The sequence below is a fragment of the Bubalus kerabau genome, chromosome 14 (genome assembly GCF_029407905.1).
Source record: "Bubalus kerabau isolate K-KA32 ecotype Philippines breed swamp buffalo chromosome 14, PCC_UOA_SB_1v2, whole genome shotgun sequence".
NCBI classification, from domain to species: domain Eukaryota; kingdom Metazoa; phylum Chordata; class Mammalia; order Artiodactyla; family Bovidae; genus Bubalus; species Bubalus kerabau.
The window spans coordinates 22,037,026-22,059,932 of NC_073637.1; the positions used below are offsets into that span (position 1 = coordinate 22,037,026).

Below are 22,907 nucleotides of genomic sequence, written 5' to 3' on the forward strand. Positions count from 1 at the left end.
CCACCTTACCTGCCTCCTGAGAAATCTGTATGTAGGTCAGGAGGCAACAGTTAGAACTGGACATGAAACAACAGACTGGTTCTAAATTGGGAAAGGAATACGTCAAGGCTGTATATTGTCATCCTGTTTATTTAGCTTATATGCAGAGTACATCATGCAAAATGTTGGGCTGGATGAAGCACAAGCTGGAATCAAGATTGCCAGGAAAAATATCAATAACCTCAGATACACACATGACACCACCCTTATGGCAGAAAGCGAAGAGGAACTGAAGAGCTTCTTAATGAAAGTGAAAGAGGAGAGTGAAAAAGCTGGCTTAAAACTCAACCTTCAAAAATGAAGATCATGGCATTCGGTCCCATCACTTCATGGGAAATAGATGGGGGAACAATGGAAACAGTGACAGAATTTATTTTTTTGGGCTCCAAAATCACAGCAGATGGTGACCGCAGCCATGAAATTAAAAGATGCTTGCTCCTTGGAAGAAAAGCTATGACCAACCTAGACAACATATTAAAAAGCAGAGACATTACTTTTCCAACAAAGGTCTGTCTAGTCAAAACTATGGTTTTTCCAGTAATCATGTATGGATGTGAGAGTTGGGCTATAAAGAAAACTGAGCACTGAAGAATTGATGCTTTTGAACTGTGGTGTTGGAGAAGACTCCTGAGAGTCCCTTGGACTGCAAGGAGATCCAACCAGTCCATCCTAAAGGAAATCAGTCCTGAATATTTATTGAAAGGACTGGTGTCGAAGCTGAAACTCCAATACTTTGGCCACCTGATACGAATAACTGACTCATTTAGAAAAGACCCTGATGCTGGGAAAGATTGAAGGCAGGAGGAGAAGGGGATGCAGAGGATAAGATGGTTGGATGGCATCATGAACTCAATGGACATGAGTTTGAACAAGCTCTGGGAGTTGGTGATGGACAGGGAAGCCTTGCATGCTGCAGTCCATGGGATTGCAAAGAGTTGGATACAACTGGGTGACTGAATGGAACTGAACCCCCTGTCTTTGAGAGACTCACTTTTGAATCTTTCAAAAACTAAAACCATGGGTCAAATCTTGATATCACCAGATAGGAGAGAGGTGTGGTATAGTGGCCAGGGGTGGTGCACAGCTAGACAGAGCAATGGAAGTTACCTACCACTCAGAAGGATCCACATCCCAAAATTTGTGAAGAAATTTAGTGCTAAGCAACTCAGCCAACAGTTCAACAACTGTGGCAGAAAGTGCATCTGTAAAACTAGGAGAAAATAATGTAGCTAAAGGGAGCTGATAGGTTATTTTTAAAAGGAAACAGAAAATAAAGAGATGAAAGGAGACAATTTCTGATTGCATATAAAAAAGCAGGTGCCACAAAATTAGCATTAGACCAATGAGAATCTAGGGCAGAAGTTAAACCATTAGTGCTGATAAAGGAAAGTAAAATCCAAGATCCACCAAGAAGCTATGACATTAGGATTCTGTGCACACTTGCCCACACGGCTGCAAAACACGTGAGGCCAAAATGGACAGACTCAACTGATGCGATCACACTACAGACTGGGAGGGCGGATGGTAAGATATCAGTAAGTACATAAATCGTTTGTTTAACATAATTAAGTAACACAATCAAATAGATACAAAATCATGACTGTGCAATGGAAGAATATGTACTATTATTAATACACAGAAAGCCACTTCCAAAATTATTTGAAAGAATGAATAAAAAGGAGAAGACTCTCTTGACAACATAGGGTATTTAGGAATCATCAATTAAAAGATAATTGAGAACATTTATATGTCTAGGAGGTGAAAGTGAAGTCACTCAGTCGTGTCCGACTCTTTGCGACCTCATGGACTGTAGCCTACCTGGCTTAAACGTCCATGGGATTTTCTAGGCAAGAGTACTGGAATGGGTTGCCATTTCCTTCTCCAGGGGATCTTCCCTACCCAGGGTTCGAACCAGGGTCTCCTGCATTGCAGGCAGATGCTTTACCCTCTAGGCTACCAGAGAAAGTATATGTCTAGAAAAGCATCACTAAATAATTCAAATATTCAAGAAATGTCATAACAACAGTAAAAAATATTTTGAAATAGATAACAAGAATAACCTTAAAGTAAATAAAAGGAAGAAGAATAAAAGAAGACAGGAAATAAAATATAAAACCTAAAAACAAGAGAGGTAGTTCTTTGGAAGAACGATTTAATAGAGAAACCGCTAGCAAAATTAATCAAGACAAAAGGAGAAAAGGCAGAAATGAATAATACTGGCAACCGAAAGGAGTCATAACCAGGTAGAGTAGGTATTTAAAAAGAACCATGATGGCAAACTAAGACAAATATTTTGAGTAAATTTGAACATAGGTGATGAGCAATTCTGTACACGTTGCCAAAATTGCTTTAAGCTGGTGAAACCAACAGCCGCCAAATGAACTGAATCATCAGTTGACAGCATCTTCCTCCTAACATCCAGGGATCCACAGCTGGACCTCTTGGCAAACTGAGTCTAGGAAATGGCGAAGCAGTTCAAGTAAGGACCATTGCTAGGAAATGGCGAAGCAGTTCAAGTAAGGACCATTGCTAAAAGCAGAACAGAAATGCAGCTTTTGCTTCAACCAGCAGTGTTGCTAGAAGGCTATCAAGCTCCTGTTTCCTCAGTCCCCATGGTTCCCATGTGTCTTAGATTGTTCTTGCTGGACTCTCTAACCTGCTGTGAACGGCCCTCCTCCGGAAGGCTCCCACGCTTCCCCGACCTCTTTCCTGTCCCCCAAGACCCTGTGCCTCTGCACTGCATCCCCGTGGCTGTGATGACATCCAGTCCCCCTGCCGGCCTGCAGCCTGTCCGTGGTGTCCCCCTCAGAGCCCAGCGTGGTGCTGTCCCCAACTGTGTGACTGACCAAGTTTGTGTCTCTATCCCCAGAGTGGCTGTTACCTCTCTCCCTGTCAAGCCAGCTGTCCTGAAACCGGGACTGTCCAGAGGGCCAGGACAACACTACGTCCGGGCCAAGACCTGCCTGGCCCACAGCCCCCGCTTGGCAGGCTGACCCAGTCAAGGGCACACAGGAGGCAGGGTGCCTCTGGCTCCGCCTGTGGTGGCCCAGTGCCCACCTGCGTCCACTCCCCAGCTCAGGTTTCTGCCTTCCAGACCGAGGGGTGCTGTGCTCACAGATGGCTCACCCCCTGCCCTGTGGCAGGTCTGTCCTGGATCACCATCAGTCAGCCCTTCCCAAGTCTGCATTTTCTGAAGAAGCTGTAGACCCACGTTCACTGGAAGAGCAGGCTGAAGAAAGCAGGCAGGTGAGTGATGGTCAGGGCTGTGTTTACACTTCTGGAGCCAGCTGCGGACATGGTTATACTTGGATATAAATTTTTTCTTGTGTTTTCACCTAATGAATTGCATTTTTTGTTTATGGCAATGAATTTGATCACAACTTTGTGTGAACTTTAATTCTTTATGGGATATTTATTACACAGTAAGTTATGTTGCTTTACAAAAAATACTCATGGGAAAAGGAACAGGAACCTAATATGATTAACTTTAGCCTCTTATCGCCCGTTTTGCAGGCTGCCGGTCACCAACTCACTGGCTCCTGCTCAGGGGACAATGGCATCCGTGCCTTCCGCTGGTTGTCTTCTGGCCAGAAATCAGTATTATCGAAGTGAGTCGTAACAACTCTAGAGGGTGGCCCTAGAGAATATGATCTCAGGTGATGTTTGTGGGGTATAATTAACCTACATATCATGTCCTGTCAGAACTAAAGGGAGAATATGACAATTCTTTGTGACAGTGAAAAAAATAGGAATAGACCTTATCAGAGACTCCCCGAATCAGTAAAAACTGTCAAACCTCATCACTTTGCTTTAACTATGTTTTGTTATAGCCATGAAACCATTAACACATAAATAAGTAAAAATAAGCTTATATTTCACAATTTTGGTGGGGTTGGGGGGAGGGTGGGCGCTTCCCCGGTGGCGCTAATGGCCAAGAATACTCTTGCCAATGCAGGATTTGAGGGTTTCATCCCTGGGTTAGGAAGATCCCCCGGAGGAGGAAATGGCAACTCATTCCTGTGGGTTTTACTTTCATGTGCCTTGCCTTTAATAGGATACACTAAAACCTGATAATTTTACATAAATAAAATATTCATTTCTGAGAAAAGAGAAGTAGCACAAATGTGTTTCAGAGATTCTCTCATTTCCATTTTCTCCTGTGGTTAGTAGGTCAGCTTCTACCTGGCCAGTTTTATTTTTATTTATCTCTCCATCTGTGAAAATTTATAGCTAAATGGAAAAGTATAGCTTCTCGAAGAAAATTCAGAAATTTCATAAAATGAAACAATCATTTCAGAACCAAGCTATCATTTTTTAAGTCATACCAGCTTGTAGAAAAGTCTTGTTTCAAGGGTTATTTGTAGACAAGAGATGGAAACATATACTAATTTATTTTCCCCCACCCAAAGTTAACCTATGCCCATGTTCTTAGAGTTATTATATTCTTAAAAGTTATTTTTCTATTCTTATCTTTTACAACACTTAGATTTAAAATACAAGTATGATATGACAAATTAGATGTTTTTCTTTTAAAATGATTCTTTTATTTCTAAATTTGATAACTTCTGTGGGATATTTAAATATAATACATTATATATGACTTGTATACAAGTAATATATTTAATATAGTACAATAATATTCATTCTTGATTTTGTACTTTTTAAGATTTTGAATTTGATAACATTTATTATATATTTTAAATTCTACTTAAAATCTGTGTGACAGTTGTTCACCATGGAAAGAAATATACTTTATTAATAAAAATGTAATATGCATTATTATGGGAGACTTCTAATGGGCTGGTAATATAACCAAGTTTTCAGTTCCTAATCCAGGATTAAATGATTTCAGACCATGCTACTTGAGAGTTTATATGTAAAAATCTGTGTTGGCTTATTATTTAGTTGCTTGTTTATTATTGTTTCTTTCCTACAGAGGCCAGTGTTTCTTCAGGCACCTCTTTAACTGGCCCTGATTCTGCCAACTTCATAGGTGATGGCAAAGCCCAGCTAGGTATGTAGTTTATTTCTTATCAGCACCACCCTGCCTATTTCCATTTGTTTTTCATCTCTCAATTGTGTTTGAGACCCTGATGCTGGAAAAGGTTGACGGCAGGGGGAGAAGGGGGTGACAGGATGAGGTGATTGGGTGGCATCACCGACACATGGACTGGAGTTGGAGCGGACTCTGGGAGATGGGTGAAGGACAGGGAAGCCTGGCGTGCCGCAGTCCTTGGGGTCACAAAGAGTCAGACACAACTGAGCGACTGAACAACAAATGTGAATTTTATTTGATAGGATTACCCGAAGTGGCAGAATCCACCTGGTGGTTTAAATCCTTTTTTCAATCTGTTCCTGTGCTTTCAAATGTAAAAGGTGAAGACCAGTCTGCTTGTGGGTAAGTTTTAGTTTTTTTCTGATAAGAATATTTCCTTTTCAGATGAAAGCAGTGCCTGTCATAATTATCACATCAACCGACAGGGATAAAACACGGTCCTCTCTGGAAGGTGAAGTCTTTGATGTAACCTGTACTTGAGGGCAGAGGTGGGGACACAGTTTCTTCTAGTTAATCATTAGTCAGATCTGAGCATTCTATCTCCAAAGAGAAATGGAAAACTCATATGCCATTATTATTATGGTTTAGGGGGAATGGACCAGGAAGCAGAAGCAAGGTACCTTTAGGAACAAATAATCACTCTCTACTCCAACAAGAGGAATCACAGCTCCTTGGAGAAATGGCTGATTCTGGAACAGTAAACAGATTCCGGAACAGTAAAACAGTAAAAGACAAGCCCGGACCATTTCATGATGCCCCCAAAGATACAAATTCCCCCCAATGATGGGGATATATCAAAATGACACAGGAATGAATTGGGCACCTCTGGGACTATTTCAGCAATATTTTCAGTTTACCTGGACTGTGAAGACAACCTAGCTTACAAATGAGCATTTCTCAGCTGATGATCTTTGCTTTGCGGTTTGGAGGGCAGTGTTGTAACAGTTAACTACACTATGTAAAGTATTACCATTGTTTGCAACTCTATGTGATAGCCACCCGCTGAGGCCCTGCAGGTGTGACCCCCAGACCCTTTAGCACCTGAGCTACTCCTGGTGATCTCCTTTATAGGAAGATGAAAACCTTCTGGATATCTCACTTACAAGACAAGACCACTGCAGCCACACAGACGGCAAAAGTTTAGGCATTTTCTTCAATGTTGAGAGTATTGACATTGACATTGACTGGTGTCAGCTACATGGAGAACACTGGAAAAGACTTTGAAAACATGTGACCTTCAAATATAGAGATTCATGTGAAATAGCCTTTTCATTACCTTATAATTTTTTGAATTTTTTAAAAATCAAAAATTGTGTGTTAATTTTCAAAAAATTTGTTAAACTCTCATTACATCTGTTAATTGTTTTATTATGCCTGAAAACTGAAGCATTCATGCCTAACGTAATTGTTTTAGAGCCCTGGATTCAGAAGTGTAAAAAAAAAGTTGCAAAAATTGTATTTTTAATCATGAACATTGGAAATAGAAAACATACCCATAAATACATTATCTGTTGAATGCATTACTGTACATAATTGGTTATGTAGACCTTAAAATTCATGATTGTAAATTATTTTCAACAACATGGAAAATCATGATGATACCAAGTTGGATGAAAAAAAGCAGGATAATCTGTATATGGTGTGAACTTTGTTGTATTTAAAAGGTATATATGCTTAAGAGTAGATAGGAAGGAAATATATCAAAATGGTAACAATGGTTATTTTTAGAGATGGGAGTTTGGGTGTTTTTCATTTACTTCTTTGTATTTTTCTGTACCTTTTCAAATTGACTAATATGAGCATGTTTTTGTGTATAATTTGGAACACGTAGAGGAGGGCTGGAATACACTTTCTGAATGTGAATATTCCTGACATCGGATAGAATATTTCCTACTTTCCTTCATGTTTTTGGTAGATAATGCTAAAGGAGTTTCAGCTGAAGATTTTCTGATACTGCTTGCAAATATCTTTCAACGTACGATGCCATTCTTAGCAGTTAGGGATGCTACGTTCACTCAGAGGTAGACATCAGTACATGCTGGTGTGGCTGATGATGCACTAAACACCTGAAGGGAGCACTGTCTTTCTGCCAACCACAGGACCACACAGCCATGGCAGGATGGCTTCCTCAGTAATGGACACCTCACCAGCCTTCACTGGTCCCTCCAGTTGGGATGTGTCCTCCTTCTAAGTCACGTTGCTTCATCACTTTGCTGTCAGTGAAGGGATTCAAACATCCCTGTGGCCCAGTAATACTTCATTGCTGACATATTACTGCTCTTCTAATGGTTACTTGCCTTTACATTTTTTATGCATTTGTGGAGGCTCATTAAACCTTTGAGCTCTACATTTCATTTGCCTTTACTCTAAAATCAAATTAGCATTATTGAAGACTGAATTTTTCCAAAGTGAGAGAAAAATACAATGAAACAAAATGGCAAATTGTGGGGGGTTTTGTTTTTTATTTGAGATTATTAACAAATTCCTTTTTTTGTAATCACTTGGGATATGTGTGAACAGATGGCTTGTTTAGTTTATTGGATAAATTTCCCCAAATAAGCTATCAAGTTGGTATTTACTTTGTCTACTTAGAAAGATACTGTTTGTTAAGTTACACTTTTGCCTTTGTGTTTGCAGTATTTTTAATGTGTTTAGTGCTGTTACTGAAAGTTATTATTGTTTAAGATAATTAAATTTTACATAAGGTTTTAAATCCAACATATTATCATGAACATACATAGTTATTAAGCACTTTAGAGTACTGTATACATATATACACACACACTACATCTATCTGTGCGGATTTGTAGTTGCCAGATAGATAGATGTATAGCTATAGATCCTCTGAAAAATATTAGGAATCTTTCCAAAAAATAATATCATAGTGAACTCATATAATGATTGGCTTCACTGGTGGCTCTGTCAGTAAGGAATCTGCCTGCAATGCAGGATGCCCAAGTTCAATCCCTGGGTCAGGAGGATCCCCTTGAGAAGGAAATGGCAACCCAGTCCAGTATTCTTGCCTGAAGAAGCCCATGGACAGAGGAGCTTGGTGGCTGAAGTCCATGGGGTTGCAAAGAATCGAACATGACTTTGCGACTATACCACATATAATGATTAAAAACTGAAAGGCTTGCTTTGTGCTATTCCAGAGCTTCTACAGACTTATGATGATAGAAAGAGTGACAACAAAATGTCTCCTAGGTAAATTCTAGATAATAGATTCTAATGCAATTTTCCTACCACTCAGACACTTTGGGGCTGTACTTCAAAAAGTACCTCAGATGTAGGTCTCAGCATAACTGTTGTTTTAGTTAAAACATCTCCTGGCTTTGCTGCCTACTGAGGAGATAATAAATAGTAAAGGTAATTATGTCAGAGGTGTGTCCATGTGATCTGAAGCATGCTATGATCATTCTAGTGTGATGTATGAAATGCTATTTGGCCCTGGATGTTGGTATCAAATGAAACAAAGCTTTGATAATTTGCCCTCAGTTTCTGTGAAATTTTATGCTGAGATTCCACTAACTTTTTTGTGAAGTGGTTTTGATGGCAGGTTGGATATTATTGGCCCCATATTCATTACAAATAAAGCCGCCAACAGCCAGTCCAATTCTCTCTGAAGTCCTCCTGCTGGAGTTCAGGCCTATTTGATGCTTCATACATTTTGTAGAAGTTAGGGTTGTTAGGCCAATACTTTGGCCATCTGATGCAAACAGCTGACTCATTGGAAAAGACTCTGATGCTGGGAAAGATTGCAGACAAATGGAGAAGAGGGCAGCAGAGGATGAGATGGTTGGAAGGCATCACCAATTTAATGGATATGAACTTGGGCAAACTCTGGGAGATAGTGAAGGACAGAGAGGCCTGGAATACTGCAGTCCATGGGGTCACAAAGAGTTGGGCATGACTTAGTGACTGAACAACAACATCAAGGGTTGTGGGAAACAAAATTGCAGAATTCCACTGGGCTACTAGAGAGTCTGGATATAAATAATTGTCCGGGTTGAATAGCATAGAGCTAAACTTCTAACTCATAGACATTCAAGAAGTGGAGACAGTCATAATTAATCCACCACCACCCCCCAACAGCATTCTCTGAGGCCTACACTGTCCCCTATAGTTGAGACTGGCAGCTTCACTCATCAGCCCAGATGATTAGGGAGTTGAAGTTCCCTTATGACCAATCCAACACCAAGCCCTTTATTTTTTTGTTGTTTTTTTTTGTTTTTAAAATAATTTATTTATTTGTTTGTTTATTATTGACATATAATTGATCTACAATGTTGTATTCATATCACTGTACAGCAAATTGATAAATATATGCATTCTTTTTTATATTCTTTTTTTTAACTTTTTTTAAAATTTTATTCTATTTTTAAACTTTACATAATTGTATTAGTTTTGCCAAATATCAAAATGAATCCGCCACAGGTATACGTGTGTTCCCCACCCTGAACCTTCCTCCCTCCTCCCTCCCCATACCATCCCTCTGGGTTATCCCAGTGCACTAGCCCCAAGCATCCAGTATCGTGCATTGAACCTGGACTGGCAACTCGTTTCATACATGATATTTTACATGTTTCAATGCCATTCTCCCAAATCTTCCCACTCTCTCCCTCTCCCACAGAGTCCATAAGACTGTTCTATACATCAGTGTCTCTTTTGCTGTCTCGTACACAGGGTTATTGTTACCATCTTTCTAAATTCCATATATATGCGTTAGTATACTGTATTGGTGTTTTTCTTTCTGGCTTACTTCACTCTGTATAATAGGCTCCAGTTTCATCCACCTCATTAGAACTGATTTAAATGTATTCTTTTTAATGGCTGAGTAATACTCCATTGTGTATATGTACCACAGCTTTCTTATCCCTTCGTCTGCTGATGGACATCTAGGTTGCTTCCATGTCCTCGCTATTATAAACAGTGCTGCGATGAACATTGGGGTACACGTGTCTCTTTCCCTTCTGGTTTCCTCAGTGTGTATGCCCAGCAGTGGGATTGCTGGATCATAAGGCGGTTCTATTTCCAGTTTTTCAAGGAATCTCCACACTGTTCTCCATAGTGGCTGTACTAGTTTGCATTCCCACCAACAGTGTAAGAGGGTTCCCTTTTCTCCACACCCTCTCCAGCATTTATTGCTTGTAGACTTTTGGATCGCAGCCATTCTGACTGGTGTGAAATGGTACCTCATAGTGGTTTTGATTTGCGTTTCTCTGATAATGAGTGATGTTGAGCATCTTTTCATGTGTTTGTTAGCCATCTGTATGTCTTCTTTGGAGAAATGTCTATTTAGTTCTTTGGCCCATTTTTTGATTGGGTCATTTATTTTTCTGGAGTTGAGCTGTAGGAGTTGCTTGTATATTTTTGAGATTAGTTGTTTGTCAGTTGCTTCATTTGCTATTATTTTCTCCCATTCTGAAGGCTGTCTTTTCACCTTGCTAATAGTTTCCTTTGATGTGCAGAAGCTTTTAAGGTTAATTAGGTCCCATTTGTTTATTTTTGCTTTTATTTCCAATATTCCAATAAATATTTTATTTCCAATATTTCCAATATTCCAATTAATTCCAATATTCCAATATTCCAATATGACCCAGGTGGGTCATAGAGGAAGCCCTTTAAATTTCATTCTGTGTGTTTCTAGGATCTACCTACTCATTTCCTTTCCCACCATCACTAACTGAATCCAAGTTGCAATCATGTCTCCTGAGGGCACTGCCAGGACATGCTTCCAGTGGTCCACTTTTGTCCTTTCTAAATCTCTTCTATAGATAAATCACAGTCATCTTCACAAAATTCAAATCTGCTAATTTTCTCCTGTGAACACAAGAACAGGCGTACTCACACCTCCACAGCATTCGATGGTTCCATTACTCTCAGGATAAAGTCACACCCTGCCCTGTCCCGCCGCATATTCTTGCCACATAGATCCTTCCCACCCACTCCTGTCTCTCATGCCCCCAGTGCCCAGTGGTCCAGCCCCATCAATCATCTTCTGTCCATCCTTCTGGCACCATCTTCCTTCCTGCCATGGGGCATCCCCAGCCCCCACTCTATTTCCTTAATTCATGTCTATGCATCTTAAATCTTAGCTCAAAAGCCTCTTCTCCAGAGAAACCTCCGATCTACTTAACTAAATTAGATGTTCCATCATAGGCACTGATAGCCTGTGTTTCTCTCCTTCTCGGCACTCACCACGGTTATAATTTTACATGTGTCGTGTTATGTCTTTTCTCCACGGCTCCATAATATACATCTTCCCCACTGCACCATAAACCACATGAGGACAAGGATCACGTCTGCTCTCCTTGACATTTTATCCCCAGCTTGTGACATAACAATAAATATTGGTCAGATGAACGACACTGCTTCTTTGGCTAGAGCTGGGCTGTTCCCGAGAAGGGTCACATTTTAGCAGAGGAGAGTAAACACTAAATCAACATGGAATATAGTTTCCCGCAGTGGTAAGTGCTGTAAAGGAGATAAAACAAGGTGTTATGTCGAAGTGCGACTAGGCCAGGACAGAGGTGGAGGCAGAGAGGCTTTGATTGGTTTGGTTAGGAGAGGACTCATAGGGAAGGTGGCCAGGGACTGGACCCTGAGGGGGGAAGTGGCTACCTTTGTGCAAGGCACTCTCGCGGACACCAGACTGACTGACCACGCTGTCCACCTGTTTCCAGTACCTTGTGACACTGTCATCAGGGGACAGCAGCTTTGGGTGAGTTTGGTGTTCTCCTTGTGGAGGTCACATTGTCTACAGCGTTGTTTCCAACTGAGCCCAAGATGAGAAATGGTGGGGCCTGGGGTTCTGTGCTTCCTTCTTAAGAAATCTGTGATCTAGTGAATTGTCCAAAGGCACGCTGTGAAGCAACAGTGTGAAGTCAGATCACCCAAAGGCCCTCCCCACCAGGGTCTCCAGTCTCAGAAGTCATTGTCTTCCCACCTCTCATACCAAGTACTGCTCTTATTTGTTTTTTTGCTACTTTCTGTTCAAAATATAGAACTATTTTGTATTACCTAGAAAAACAGACTACTACACAGTTACTCTCCTTTCTCAATAGTTTAGAAAGAATGCATTTTAGGTTTGGCACCTGAAAATTTTTTTCATGTTTCTTATTTGTTTCTCAAGATGTTGATGGAGGAAGGGAGGCATGAATGCATGCTAAGTCACTTCAATCGTATTGGACTCTTTGAGACTGTAGCCCCCCAGGTTCCTCTGTCTATGGGATTCTCCAGGCAAGAATACTGGAGTGGGTTTCCATGCCCTCCTCCAGGGGATCTTCCCAACCCAGGGACTGAAACCGTGTCTTCTGCATTGCAGGCAGATTAGTGACCATCTGAGCCAATAAGGAAGCCCTTTATCTAGCATCAGTGGAATTTAAAAGTTTTGCTTCAACATATTTTAATTGGATATACTGAGACTTATTTGCCTCCAGGTTGTAAACACAAAATATATTAAATCCTTTTCACTATAGTAATTATTTGACTAAGAGCCACAGAGTGTGAGTTTCATAAATATTTTATTCTTTTTAACATGCTTAGCAGAGGTTTTTGAATTAATAAATGAACGGTTACTGGAACTATGTTTTGGATGCCAACTCAAGCAAAGATTAGGATGTTGAAATTCCTTTGCAAGGAAAGAGACAAACATTCTATTTTCAAGTAAACTACTTTGGAAAATATTTGTGCAGTCTTAAAATAACTTTTTGAGGGAGCTATCTGTCTTCAGATCTCAAGCTAAATTTCACCATGAAAAGAGAATACAGAGGAAGGCCACCAAGTAGATGTATCACGTTACGTTATCCTATGTCATCCTTGATGGATTCCAATGCTCATCCATCTTCTGCTGTCACTGGTGCTGCTGAGCATCCTGGAGGAGACCACATTCCCTCTTATACATGGAGGGTCCTGCCTCCGAGCTGCGTCAGGTTGGCTCCACTCAGGGCGGTCCCTGAGGTGGGAACTCGTCTGAGTCTATCTGATGGTGAATCAAAGAGCTGAAAGAAGACTGAGTTCAGGAATCCGTGGGAGCTGGATCCAAAACTGACAGCAAATTAGACTTCATTCCCAGCAGCACTGTAGAAGAGGAAGAGGGATTTGGGGGTCTATGGGGTTAATAAATTTTTCTTAAATATATTTAAAAAGTTTAACCAATCTGTAACAGGTCAACTAATTCCAATTCAAGTATTTTCCTTTTGGAAACCACCTTTTATAGGATTCCAGAATCCTCCTCCTTTTAGAATTCTAAATTTCAGAGCTCTAAATTTCAATATTTTAGAAAGTATTAAATTTCAAATATTGAGTCTCTCCTGCTAGTTATTATAAGTCATTCTTTGCAGTGTTTCCTTGAAGCACTGGGTTTCTTCAAATGGAAGCAGCAGCTTCTCTGATTCTAAATGATTAAAAGGACAGGTGACAGAGAGATAGGCTGGACATATATTACAAAAGTATAAAAACCTCATAAAACCCTTGGATGTTGCTTAAACAAGAAGCGATTTATTTTAGCAAAACTGCAACCCTGCAATTCTCAAAGTCTGGTGTATCTAAGAACCGTGTGAGGAACCTGATAAAATGCAGACACAGAGCTCCATCTCCAGGAATCTGAAATCAAGAGCCCTGAGCTGCAGCCTGGGGATTTATTCTCTGCTGAGGCTCCTGGTGACTTGTAAGTGATGTGTAAAGTAGGGCTTTCTGCTGTGGTACATATACACAATGGAATATTACTCAGCCATTAAAAAGAATGCATTTGAATCAGTTCTAATGAGGTGGGTGAAACTGGAGCCTATTATACAGAGTGAAGTAAGCCAGAAAGAAAAACACCAATACTGTATACTAACGCATATATACGGAATTTAGAAAGATGGTAACCATAACCCTGTATGAGAGACAGCAAAAGAGACACAGATGTATAGAACAGGCTTTTGGACTCTGTGGGAGAGGGCGAGGGTGGGATAGTTTGGGAGAATGGCATTGAAACATGTATATTATATGTGAAAGAATCGCCACTCCAGGTTTGATGCATGAGACAGGATGCTTGGGGCTGGTGCACTGGGATGACCCAGAAGGATGGGATGGGGAGGGAGGTGGGAGGGAGGTTCAGGATGGGGAACACGTGTACACCCATGGCAGATTCATGTCAATGTATGGCTAAACCAATACAATATTGTAAAGTAATTAGCCTCCAATTAAAATAAATAAATTTATATTAAAAAAAAGTAGCACTTTCTTAGACTGACATAAACTGCAACCACCCCTTTCCCCAAACCCAGCAAACAAACTACTCTGTTACTATGCACTTCTATTAGTGCTATATTTAGCTGTGGTTGTCATTTTAGCATTAAGAACTCAATGGTCTGGGAGAGCACCTTGGGCAGCTACACACAAGATCATGTAACATGGAGAAATTGTTTCACATACGAAGGGGTTAGGAGCTGAACATGCACAACCAGTGACTTCAGCCTCTGCAAGTCGAGTTGGAGTTTGGAAGGATTTTCCCCTCGGGGAGACAGTTTTCTTCTCCATCCTCAAATGGTAATGATTACCAATAACTGCTCATTTAAAATTAAAATGCACTTCTTGTTTTCCAGCCCCTACTTCACCCATGACCCATGTTAGAGATAAATGCAGTTTAAGGAAACGATCATTTTTCTTGATTTATCTCCATCGCACACCTGTCATATAAAATGCATGTTATGCATCTTTGATAACAGTTTTTTCTGTGAGTCTGTGACAGCACTATGGCTGACAAAATAAATATTAGAAAGGCAGTCTATAAAATCACTTAATTTTCAAAAATTAGAGTACTTGAGTAAAGTCATTGTGGACTGAGACTCTATGGTGGGGTGGTCACCCCCTGGAGCCTCAAGTCTGGGATGGGGTCCCACTCGCCTCTGCTGGCCAGGTGGGTGCGGCTAAAGATTCTCTGTGCTGTTTGGCTGCAGGACAGAGATTATTGCAAAACTGTGGGTCTGGCCAGCAGGCCCTTTCCCTGGGCCTCTGACCTGACGGAGCAGGCTCACTATAGCTTTTTGTTTGTTTCCCTCAGTGGTGTTTCCTGGTTGCTGTCTCCTACAGTATTCAGTTAGAAATACACTGTTGTTGTTTAGTCGCTAAGTCGTTTCCAACTCTGTGCAACCCCATGGACCATAGCCCTCCAGGCTCCTCTGTCAATGGGTTTTCGCAGAAAAGAATACTGGAATGGGTTGCCATTTCCTACTCCAAGGGATCTTCCTGACCCAGGAATTGAACCTGCATCTGCATTGGTAGGTGGATTCTTTACCACTGAACCACCAGGGTAGACCTTAGGATACATTAGGGAGAAATGAAACCCAGGGAACTCACCCCCATGTCCTTCCTTGGCTCTGAGAACATGGCCAGTCCCCTCTCTGAGACGTCTGTGCTTGTTTTATATATAACATTAGGGTTTTTAGTTTTACTTACAGGAGGAATGTGCTTCCTTGGTGGCCCAGACAGTAAAGAATCCACCTGCAATGTGGGAGACCTATGTTAGGAAGATCCCCCAGAGGAGGGCATGGCAACCCACTCCAGTATTCTTGCCTGCAGAATCCCATGGACAGAGGAGCCTGGCGGGCTACAGTCCATGGGATCACAAAGAGTCAGACATGACTGAGCGACTAAGCACACAGGAGGAATACACCTCCTCCACATTCCCAAGAAGTGGAAGTCTTTCTTTCTGTACTATTTTAAACTTTGCCTTTTACCCACCCCCTTTATTTCCTCCCCAAATATTGTTGCTATTGTATTGAGACTGCATTAACTTTCAAGATTAATTCAGGGAGGATGTTCACTCTTGTTGAATTAATTATTTCCCCCAAGATTAAGCATGGTTTTCTATTGCTCAAGGCTTCATTTGCATCTCAGCTCCATTTTAAAATTTCCCTCACATTGATATGTATTTTGGGAGCTGATTGTGTTCCTAGATATTTTATGTGTTTTCTTCCATCTCCTAACTGCTTGGGTTTGTCTATTGCAGATGAATGATTTCTGTATATTAATTTTCTGTTTAGGCATATTATGAATTATAATAGTTTTTCAGTTGATTTTTAAATTAACAATAAACAGTCATAAAATCTGCAAACAAACCATTACTTTACCTTCTGTTTCCTGGTTTTTATATGCCATTTCTGTCTCGTGTCCAGATATGTAGTCTGGTATATCCATATCAGTTTCAGGTAAATGACCTTCACAGCTGAACTAAGCAAGCTGGGGAGGGGACATTGTGTCCCTGAAAACACCCTGACCTACAGCACAGGAACTCTTGGGGTGCCGATCAGGAACCTTGTCTTGCTGTGGCTTTTTCACTCCGCATCTTGCAAACTTTAAGGAATGCATCTATTTAAGAGCTTTTTCAAAAGAAGAATGGATGATGATGTTTTAAGTGCATTTCAAAGTCTATGGAGTTCATTTTAATCTATGAGCCTATGACTCAGTTCATTTAATTATAAAATTGATCTATAATTTTCTTCCCTTGTGATACCATTTTGGAGTTTGTTTTAATGTTGGCTTTATGTCCTGAAAATAATTTGCAATATTTCTTTCTTTTTCTAAGTTCTGGAAGAGGTTAAAAGCATTGGCATGATCTGTTCCTTAATGATTTGGTGTAATTATCCAGTAAAGCCACTGGAAAGTGCAGCCTTTTAGAAATAGCGTGAGGTTGCTGGGGGGAAGGGTGGTGGGCAGCTCTCTGAATAGCTGCATCTCTGCCCTCGCTTCATCATTCTTACCCAGTTCATACAGGTTGTCACATTTATTTGCATAAAAGTGATCAAAATAACCTCTTGGAATTCTTTTAATTTGAAGGGTTGTTATACTCTCCCCATCAGAATATTTCTTATTTTAAAATATTTTATCCTTTTTTCTCTGCTCCTGCTGCTGCTAAATCGCTTCAGTCGTGTCCGACTCTGTGCGACCCCATAGATGGCAGCCCATCAGGCTCCCCCATCCCTGGGATTCTCCAGGCAAGAACCCCGGAGTGGGTTGCCATTTCCTTTTCCAATGCATGAAAGTGAAAAGTGAAAGTGAAGTCGCTCAGTCATGTCTGACTCTTAGCGACCCCATGGACTGTAGCCCACCAGGCTCCTCTGTCCATGGGATTTTCCAGGCGAGAGTACTGGAGTGAGGTGCCATTGCCTTCTCTGCTTTTTCCTCTACTGGGTGGTAAATGTTTGTATATTTCATTGTTTATCACAAATAACTAGCTAGCATTAGTATTTTTAGTCTTACCGTTACTATAATGATCTTAAATTAAAAAATATTTGCATTTGCATTATCTACCATTTTGTTTTCCCTGCATTTTTGTTATTTTTTCAGTTCTTCAGTTGGAGCTTATTTGTTTCCATTCCATATGAAAATTTTAAAGCTTATGAGTATTTAAGGGTATACATTTTCCTTTCACCTCAAACACAGCGTTGTTGAACTACTGACCCCAGTGGGTCAGCAGCGGGAGATGTTTTGCTCTCACACATTTGGCTGATGTTCTGGTCACTGTCTCTCACAGCATCCCAAACTCAGACTCCTTCACCAGGGAGTACACACCTGGATGGTACCCATGGGAGCCTCCAGCTGCAGAGTATTTGCGGCAAGACTTTACCTGCATTCGCTTGTCAGACATAAAAATAAAAGGAGCTCGTTATCACTGTAAAGTGCCCATTGTGACAGATACTTATTTACTTATTTACAATCCTGAATTCTGTCACTTTTTTTTTTTTTTTAAGATTACAGTATATGTAGTTTTGTTTACTTTCATTTGTCTGGAATGTTTTGAATGTTTTTTGCACAAACTTTTTCAATTTCTTTGCTTTATATATATTGCTTATCTACCACTTAAAGTTAGATTTACTTTAAATTCTAATTTTTTATTTTAGCATATGAGTTTATCCCATTTATATTTATTTATATACAATAGACATGTTTGATATTATTTCTTAGCTCACACATTGTGCTGTGGCTTTTATTTTCATAGATTTTAAAGTAAATTTTACATCTGTCTGACTCATTGAATTTCCTTCTTTAAAATTCTACTCTGTATTACTCCTTGCTCTAATGGTTAGCAAGGTGACCACAACTTTTAAAGACACTGTTAGAACTCCAGATAATACCTGTTTGTTTTCTACTCTATACAACAATAGAATTCATATAAATCCTCCTTTGACAAAATCCTTGGGGCACATGCTCAGAATTCAAATTTTTAGAATTTTAGAGTGAAGGTGTAAGTGCTTACCCATGCATTACATACCAAAAAACAGAACTAAGAATGTCAATATTGTATGATCACCGAGGGCAGAAAAAAGGAGATTATAGAAAGCCTCCCATTCAAATCAGGTTTTGAGTTGAACAGTTGTCTAAATAAATTAGTATCTTGAAAGTCAGAAATTACAAATTTCAGAAAAAGGATTGTAGACATTTGTACAGTATTTTCTTCTTTCTTCTCCACCAAATGTATTTAACTGATTATGCTATTTTTCTTTTATTTATCTTTGTAACTTCAAATATACTTATATTTCCACCATATGGCTTAGCAGTATTTAACGATCTCTGTCAATCAGCTATTTTTAAAAATTGAGAAAATCAGAGCTGTACAGAAACTCCTACACTCTTTCTCTTTCCAATTTTAGCAATTTAATATCATATCTACATTGCCAAGACTTTTACATTTTTTTCCTGTAACCATAATTAACATATGTATTTCAGACTTCCGTCAAACAATTCACATACTCAATTCTCAATGCTGGAATTTTGCCATAATAATTTAATTCACTAATTGGTTGGCTGAGGTTCATTCTCTGATAGTTTGCTGAAGAATAACTTGTAGGAACAATGCTCCCTGGACACCCGCACTCCGGCATGTTTGTCTTTAATTCCTTCTCTGCGCTTGCACGGTTGTTTGGCTGTGCCTGAAATTCTTGGACTATATTCCTTTCCCTGAGGACTGTGTGGGCTCTGCTCTGAGGTGGTCTAGCCTTGAAGAATGTATGTGGTGCTGAAGAAGGCTGCTAGTTTTCACCACGGGGGCTGGGGCTTTCATGGCTTGAACAGAACTGGGGAGAGGAATGTGGGAATGAACTGCTAGTGTTCACATTCTTACCAATATTCATTCCTTTTTTTTTTTTTAAAGAAAGGTTCTGGATTGTTGCACACTGTTGGTTCATTTCCAAAGTTCTGAAAGAGTTGATTTGACCATTTTTATGATGTTCTCATTGCTTTTATGAGACCAAGTAGTTTTGGAACCCCCTAAGCTGCCATTTTCACTGGCCTAACTTCCATGTTCTATGTAACTTGTTTCCATTTCATTTGCCTGCCTCTCTCTTTCTTCCCCTCCATGTTTCTTGCTGTTTTTGTGATTTTTACTCTCTTGTTTACTCTAAGTAATTTGATCTTGATTGTCATAATACTTTTAATTTTTTTCTTTCACTTGTGTGTGTTTCATCTCTCTTGTTAAATCTCTATAGCTCTCTTGGTGTTTTTACTTCTGCTTTTTGACCCTGTTTCATGGAGGCTATATTTTCTTTTCTTTTCTTCCTTCCTTCCTTGCTTTCTATTTTTATTCATGTCAATATATTTGGTCAAAATTTTCATCGGCAACCTTAGTAACATTTTTGTTGTGGTGGTGTACTCAGTTTGCTTATAATATGCCTTTATTTCTTGTAGAATATTTCAGATGTTCTGTGCTTGCTCCTTTTTTATACCCGTAATCACTTTTGAACAAAGAAAGTTACTTCTAAACAAGTGGCTTAAAATTATTATTATTATTATTTTTTCCTTGGTAAGAGCTTCACAAGTGGAACGAGTTGGAGCTGCGTGCTCTGAACAAACAGGAATTCTCCTTTATTCACTGGGTTTTGTGTGTGTGTCTGTGTGTCTGTGTCTGTGTGAGCCCTCAAAGCCACATTCTCCAAATACAAAGTAAAATTGCCCGTGCAGCACTGTTTGTGACACAAAGTACCTCTCCTCCACCCGTGTTCTATCAGCATGTTGTTCTTTCAAATTATGGCTCTTCTGTGCAATCGCTCATTTGTCCGTCTCCTATGCTCGCTGAGACTCTGCACTAAAGATCAGGGACCGGAACCTTGTCAGCCCTGCATCTATGAGTTATTAACAGAGTTAAGGTTTGCTGGTCTCAGACCCCAGGCCACACCATTTCCCAGACACAGGGATGAGCCCGTGACTTTTAAATTCCCAGCACTTCTCTGAGTGTCTTTTATTTCATCTTCACTAGTTTTTACTTTTTATCTTTCTTTCCTCATATTTGTGGTACCCGTGTTAAAAAGTCTCAATTTTTGCTGAAGATTGATTATTCATTTCTGTTTTTCTCTGTCTTGCTTACCTTAGACAAATTCCAGGAGGACTACTTCATGTTGCCATATTAAAGCTGGCATTTCTGGTCCTGCTGCTGCTGCTGCTAAGTCGCTTCAGTCGTGTCCGACTCTGTGCGACCCCATAGACGGCAGCCCATCAGGCTCCCCCGTCCCTGGGATTCTCCAGGCAAGAACACTGGAGTGTGTTGCCATTTCCTTCTCCAGTGCATGCATGCATGCTAAGTTGCTTCAGTCAGTTCTGACTCCGTGCCACCCTATGGACAGCAGCCCACCAGGCTCCTCTGTCCATAGGATTCTCTAGGCAAGAATACTGGAGTGGGTTGCCATTTCGTTCTCCAATTTCCGGTCCTAGCTCATCTTAACTTCATACATTACAACCAGGACGAGGATAATTAACTTTAGTGTTTGCAATAAACATATGCAATGCCATCACACTAGAATACGTGCTTTGAATGTGATTCACCCCAGGATTAATTAATTGGAATTATCTGCTTAAAATATCTTACCAGGTCCCTTGGGACCAATGATAATTATATACACAACATCTTTTCTGGGATAGAACTTAGGTTGCAATTAAACACTAAGTGGTTTACATGAAGATAAAATTTACAAATCTAAGCCTATATCACAATTCAGCTTTGGATTTACAAACTGAAAAATTCAAACTGCAAGTGTCAAATTCTCACCTTTAACACAATCTGTGTGACTTGGAAGAATTTTCTGAACTTTAAATTTCATTTCTTTAATCTCTAGGCTGGAATAATTAAAAACAAACTGCCAAACTATCACTTGGGTTTATTGTAATGAGGTAAAAAAATGCTTCTAAAGCTTCCCACACAGAGCCCAGCATATAACAAGCACTTCATGGGTATTAGCTGATTTATAGTTAGCTATTTCAGTATGTGCATGTGTGTGCATGCTAAGGTAATAAGAGCATGTTCTAATCAAGCTTCCTCTTATTAGCTAAGAGCATGTTAATTAGCTAAGGAGATTTTTAGGTATAGAGTTCTCTGTTTTTTAAGTGGAAACATTTTCTAAATGTCATAAAATAATCTGAATATTTGAAGGAAGGCAGTAGTGCTTTATTTCTTGCAGAGGCATTGCCTATATATCCATTGATCTCCATAGCAACCTGACAAGGTGCATGGATGAGATGGGAAGAGAAGTAGTAGGAATACTGATATATTTCTCCATTTCTCTACATAGTTAGACAGCATGTGCTGATGCAGCTTTACCGACATCCTCCTGAGGTTGGAGTCAGCATGATGAAGCAGAGAACGTTCTTACTTTGGAGGCAGGCGCCCAGACCTGACTTTGTCCATTAGTAGCTGTGAGACCATCAGCTGGTTACTTGACACTTGCACAGAGTTAACAAGACCATCTCATCCCAAACACTGTTCTGGAGACTAAGAAAATTATCAATTACTTCCCCTTACTTCTCTGTGTTTTGTGTTGGTTATGGTTCCATGGCAAAGGGGTTATTTTCTTTATTGACCTTAAGACAAGGGGAGCCATAGTTGAAGTAATCTAAGGTTAAATGGATAGTGTCAGGGAAGTTAAGAGGACTTCGGTATTTCTTGAATGTTATAGGTAACAGGGCCTGAGAGCTTCCTGGAGGGCATTCACTGTCTCATGGGAGCATCCAGAGCTAGGTGATGTCGTGAATGCTGTGGACTTAATGCACTTGTGTGTAGGGGTCAAGGGTCACTCAGGTCATGACCTAGTGGATGAGGCAGAAGCCCAGGGGCTTCTCCGTAGATGGCGAGTGTGAGGTTGGCGGGGTGGGTGTCACCTCGGAATGGTTGTTGGTTACTTCTGTGTGGGGGTAGGGAAGAAGGAGGGGGTTTCTGAGATCATGTGCCAGGGCTGCCCTAAATAATTACTGCAAACAGGAGCTATAACACAGCACAAACGTATCCATTTACAGTTCTAGGGGGCAGGAGTCCAGAGTGAAGAGTCTGGCAAGACCGTGTTCCTCCCGGAGGCTGCTGGGAAGGCGGTCTCCTTGCCGTCTCAGCTCTCAGAGTGCCCACCTCGGCCATCCTCCCCCACCCCACATCCAAACACAGCGGCACAGTGCTGAGGACTCACCAGGTACCATCCTGCGGTCCCTCTTCTTCCTTTCACTTCAAGATGGCAGGACCCTTATGATCACATTAGGGGCACACGAATAATCCAGGATAATTGGCCACCTGCAGGTGTTTAACTGAAGCACTTCTGCCAAGTCTCTGCCACTGAAGGACCCTATCTGTGGGTCCAGGGAGGAGCATGTTGTGAGCATCTTTGGGGGGCAACGGTGAAGACACATGACATCAGGACATGGTCTAGGAGCAAGGTCAGGGCATTTCCTGCTCAACAGCAGGTATGCCCACTGCTTCCCGGGCTTTTGGGAAACTCTCACTTATTTTCCTCCGAGCAGCCAAGCTCTAAACCTCCTCACATGCTTGGGAATCTGCGGTGCGGTCACCCCTCTC

The 22,907-nt window shown here is 40.6% G+C and overlaps 1 protein-coding gene across 2 annotated transcripts; it reads left to right on the forward strand.

Moving 5' to 3' along the window:
- Window positions 1–3,125: 3,125 nt before the first annotated feature.
- On the forward strand, window positions 3,126–21,987 carry PPDPFL (pancreatic progenitor cell differentiation and proliferation factor like). Of its 2 annotated transcripts, XM_055545956.1 has the most exons (6): window positions 3,126–3,285; window positions 3,553–3,647; window positions 4,976–5,053; window positions 5,338–5,437; window positions 20,447–20,599; window positions 21,640–21,987. In XM_055545956.1, exons 2-5 carry the CDS (start codon window positions 3,593–3,595, stop codon window positions 20,556–20,558), a joined length of 345 nt encoding a protein of 114 aa, XP_055401931.1. In that variant the 5' UTR covers window positions 3,126–3,285; window positions 3,553–3,592; the 3' UTR covers window positions 20,559–20,599; window positions 21,640–21,987. The 2 variants fall into 2 exon arrangements, with proteins under 2 accessions (XP_055401931.1, XP_055401930.1); XM_055545955.1 differs by lacking the exons at window positions 20,447–20,599; window positions 21,640–21,987 and adding an exon at window positions 5,684–14,046 and having other exon boundaries at window positions 3,127–3,285.
- The last annotated feature ends 920 nt before the right edge of the window (window positions 21,988–22,907 follow it).

Bases quoted from the DNA above. Each gene is read 5' to 3' on its own strand.
- PPDPFL (XM_055545955.1), top strand. From the start codon at position 3,593: ATGGCATCCGTGCCTTCCGCTGGTTGTCTTCTGGCCAGAAATCAGTAT. The intron at 5,054-5,337 runs GTATGTAGTTTA...TTTATTTGATAG, and splicing joins TGATGGCAAAGCCCAGCTAG to GATTACCCGAAGTGGCAGAA. The intron at 5,438-5,683 runs GTAAGTTTTAGT...ATTATGGTTTAG, and splicing joins GAAGACCAGTCTGCTTGTGG to GGGGAATGGACCAGGAAGCA.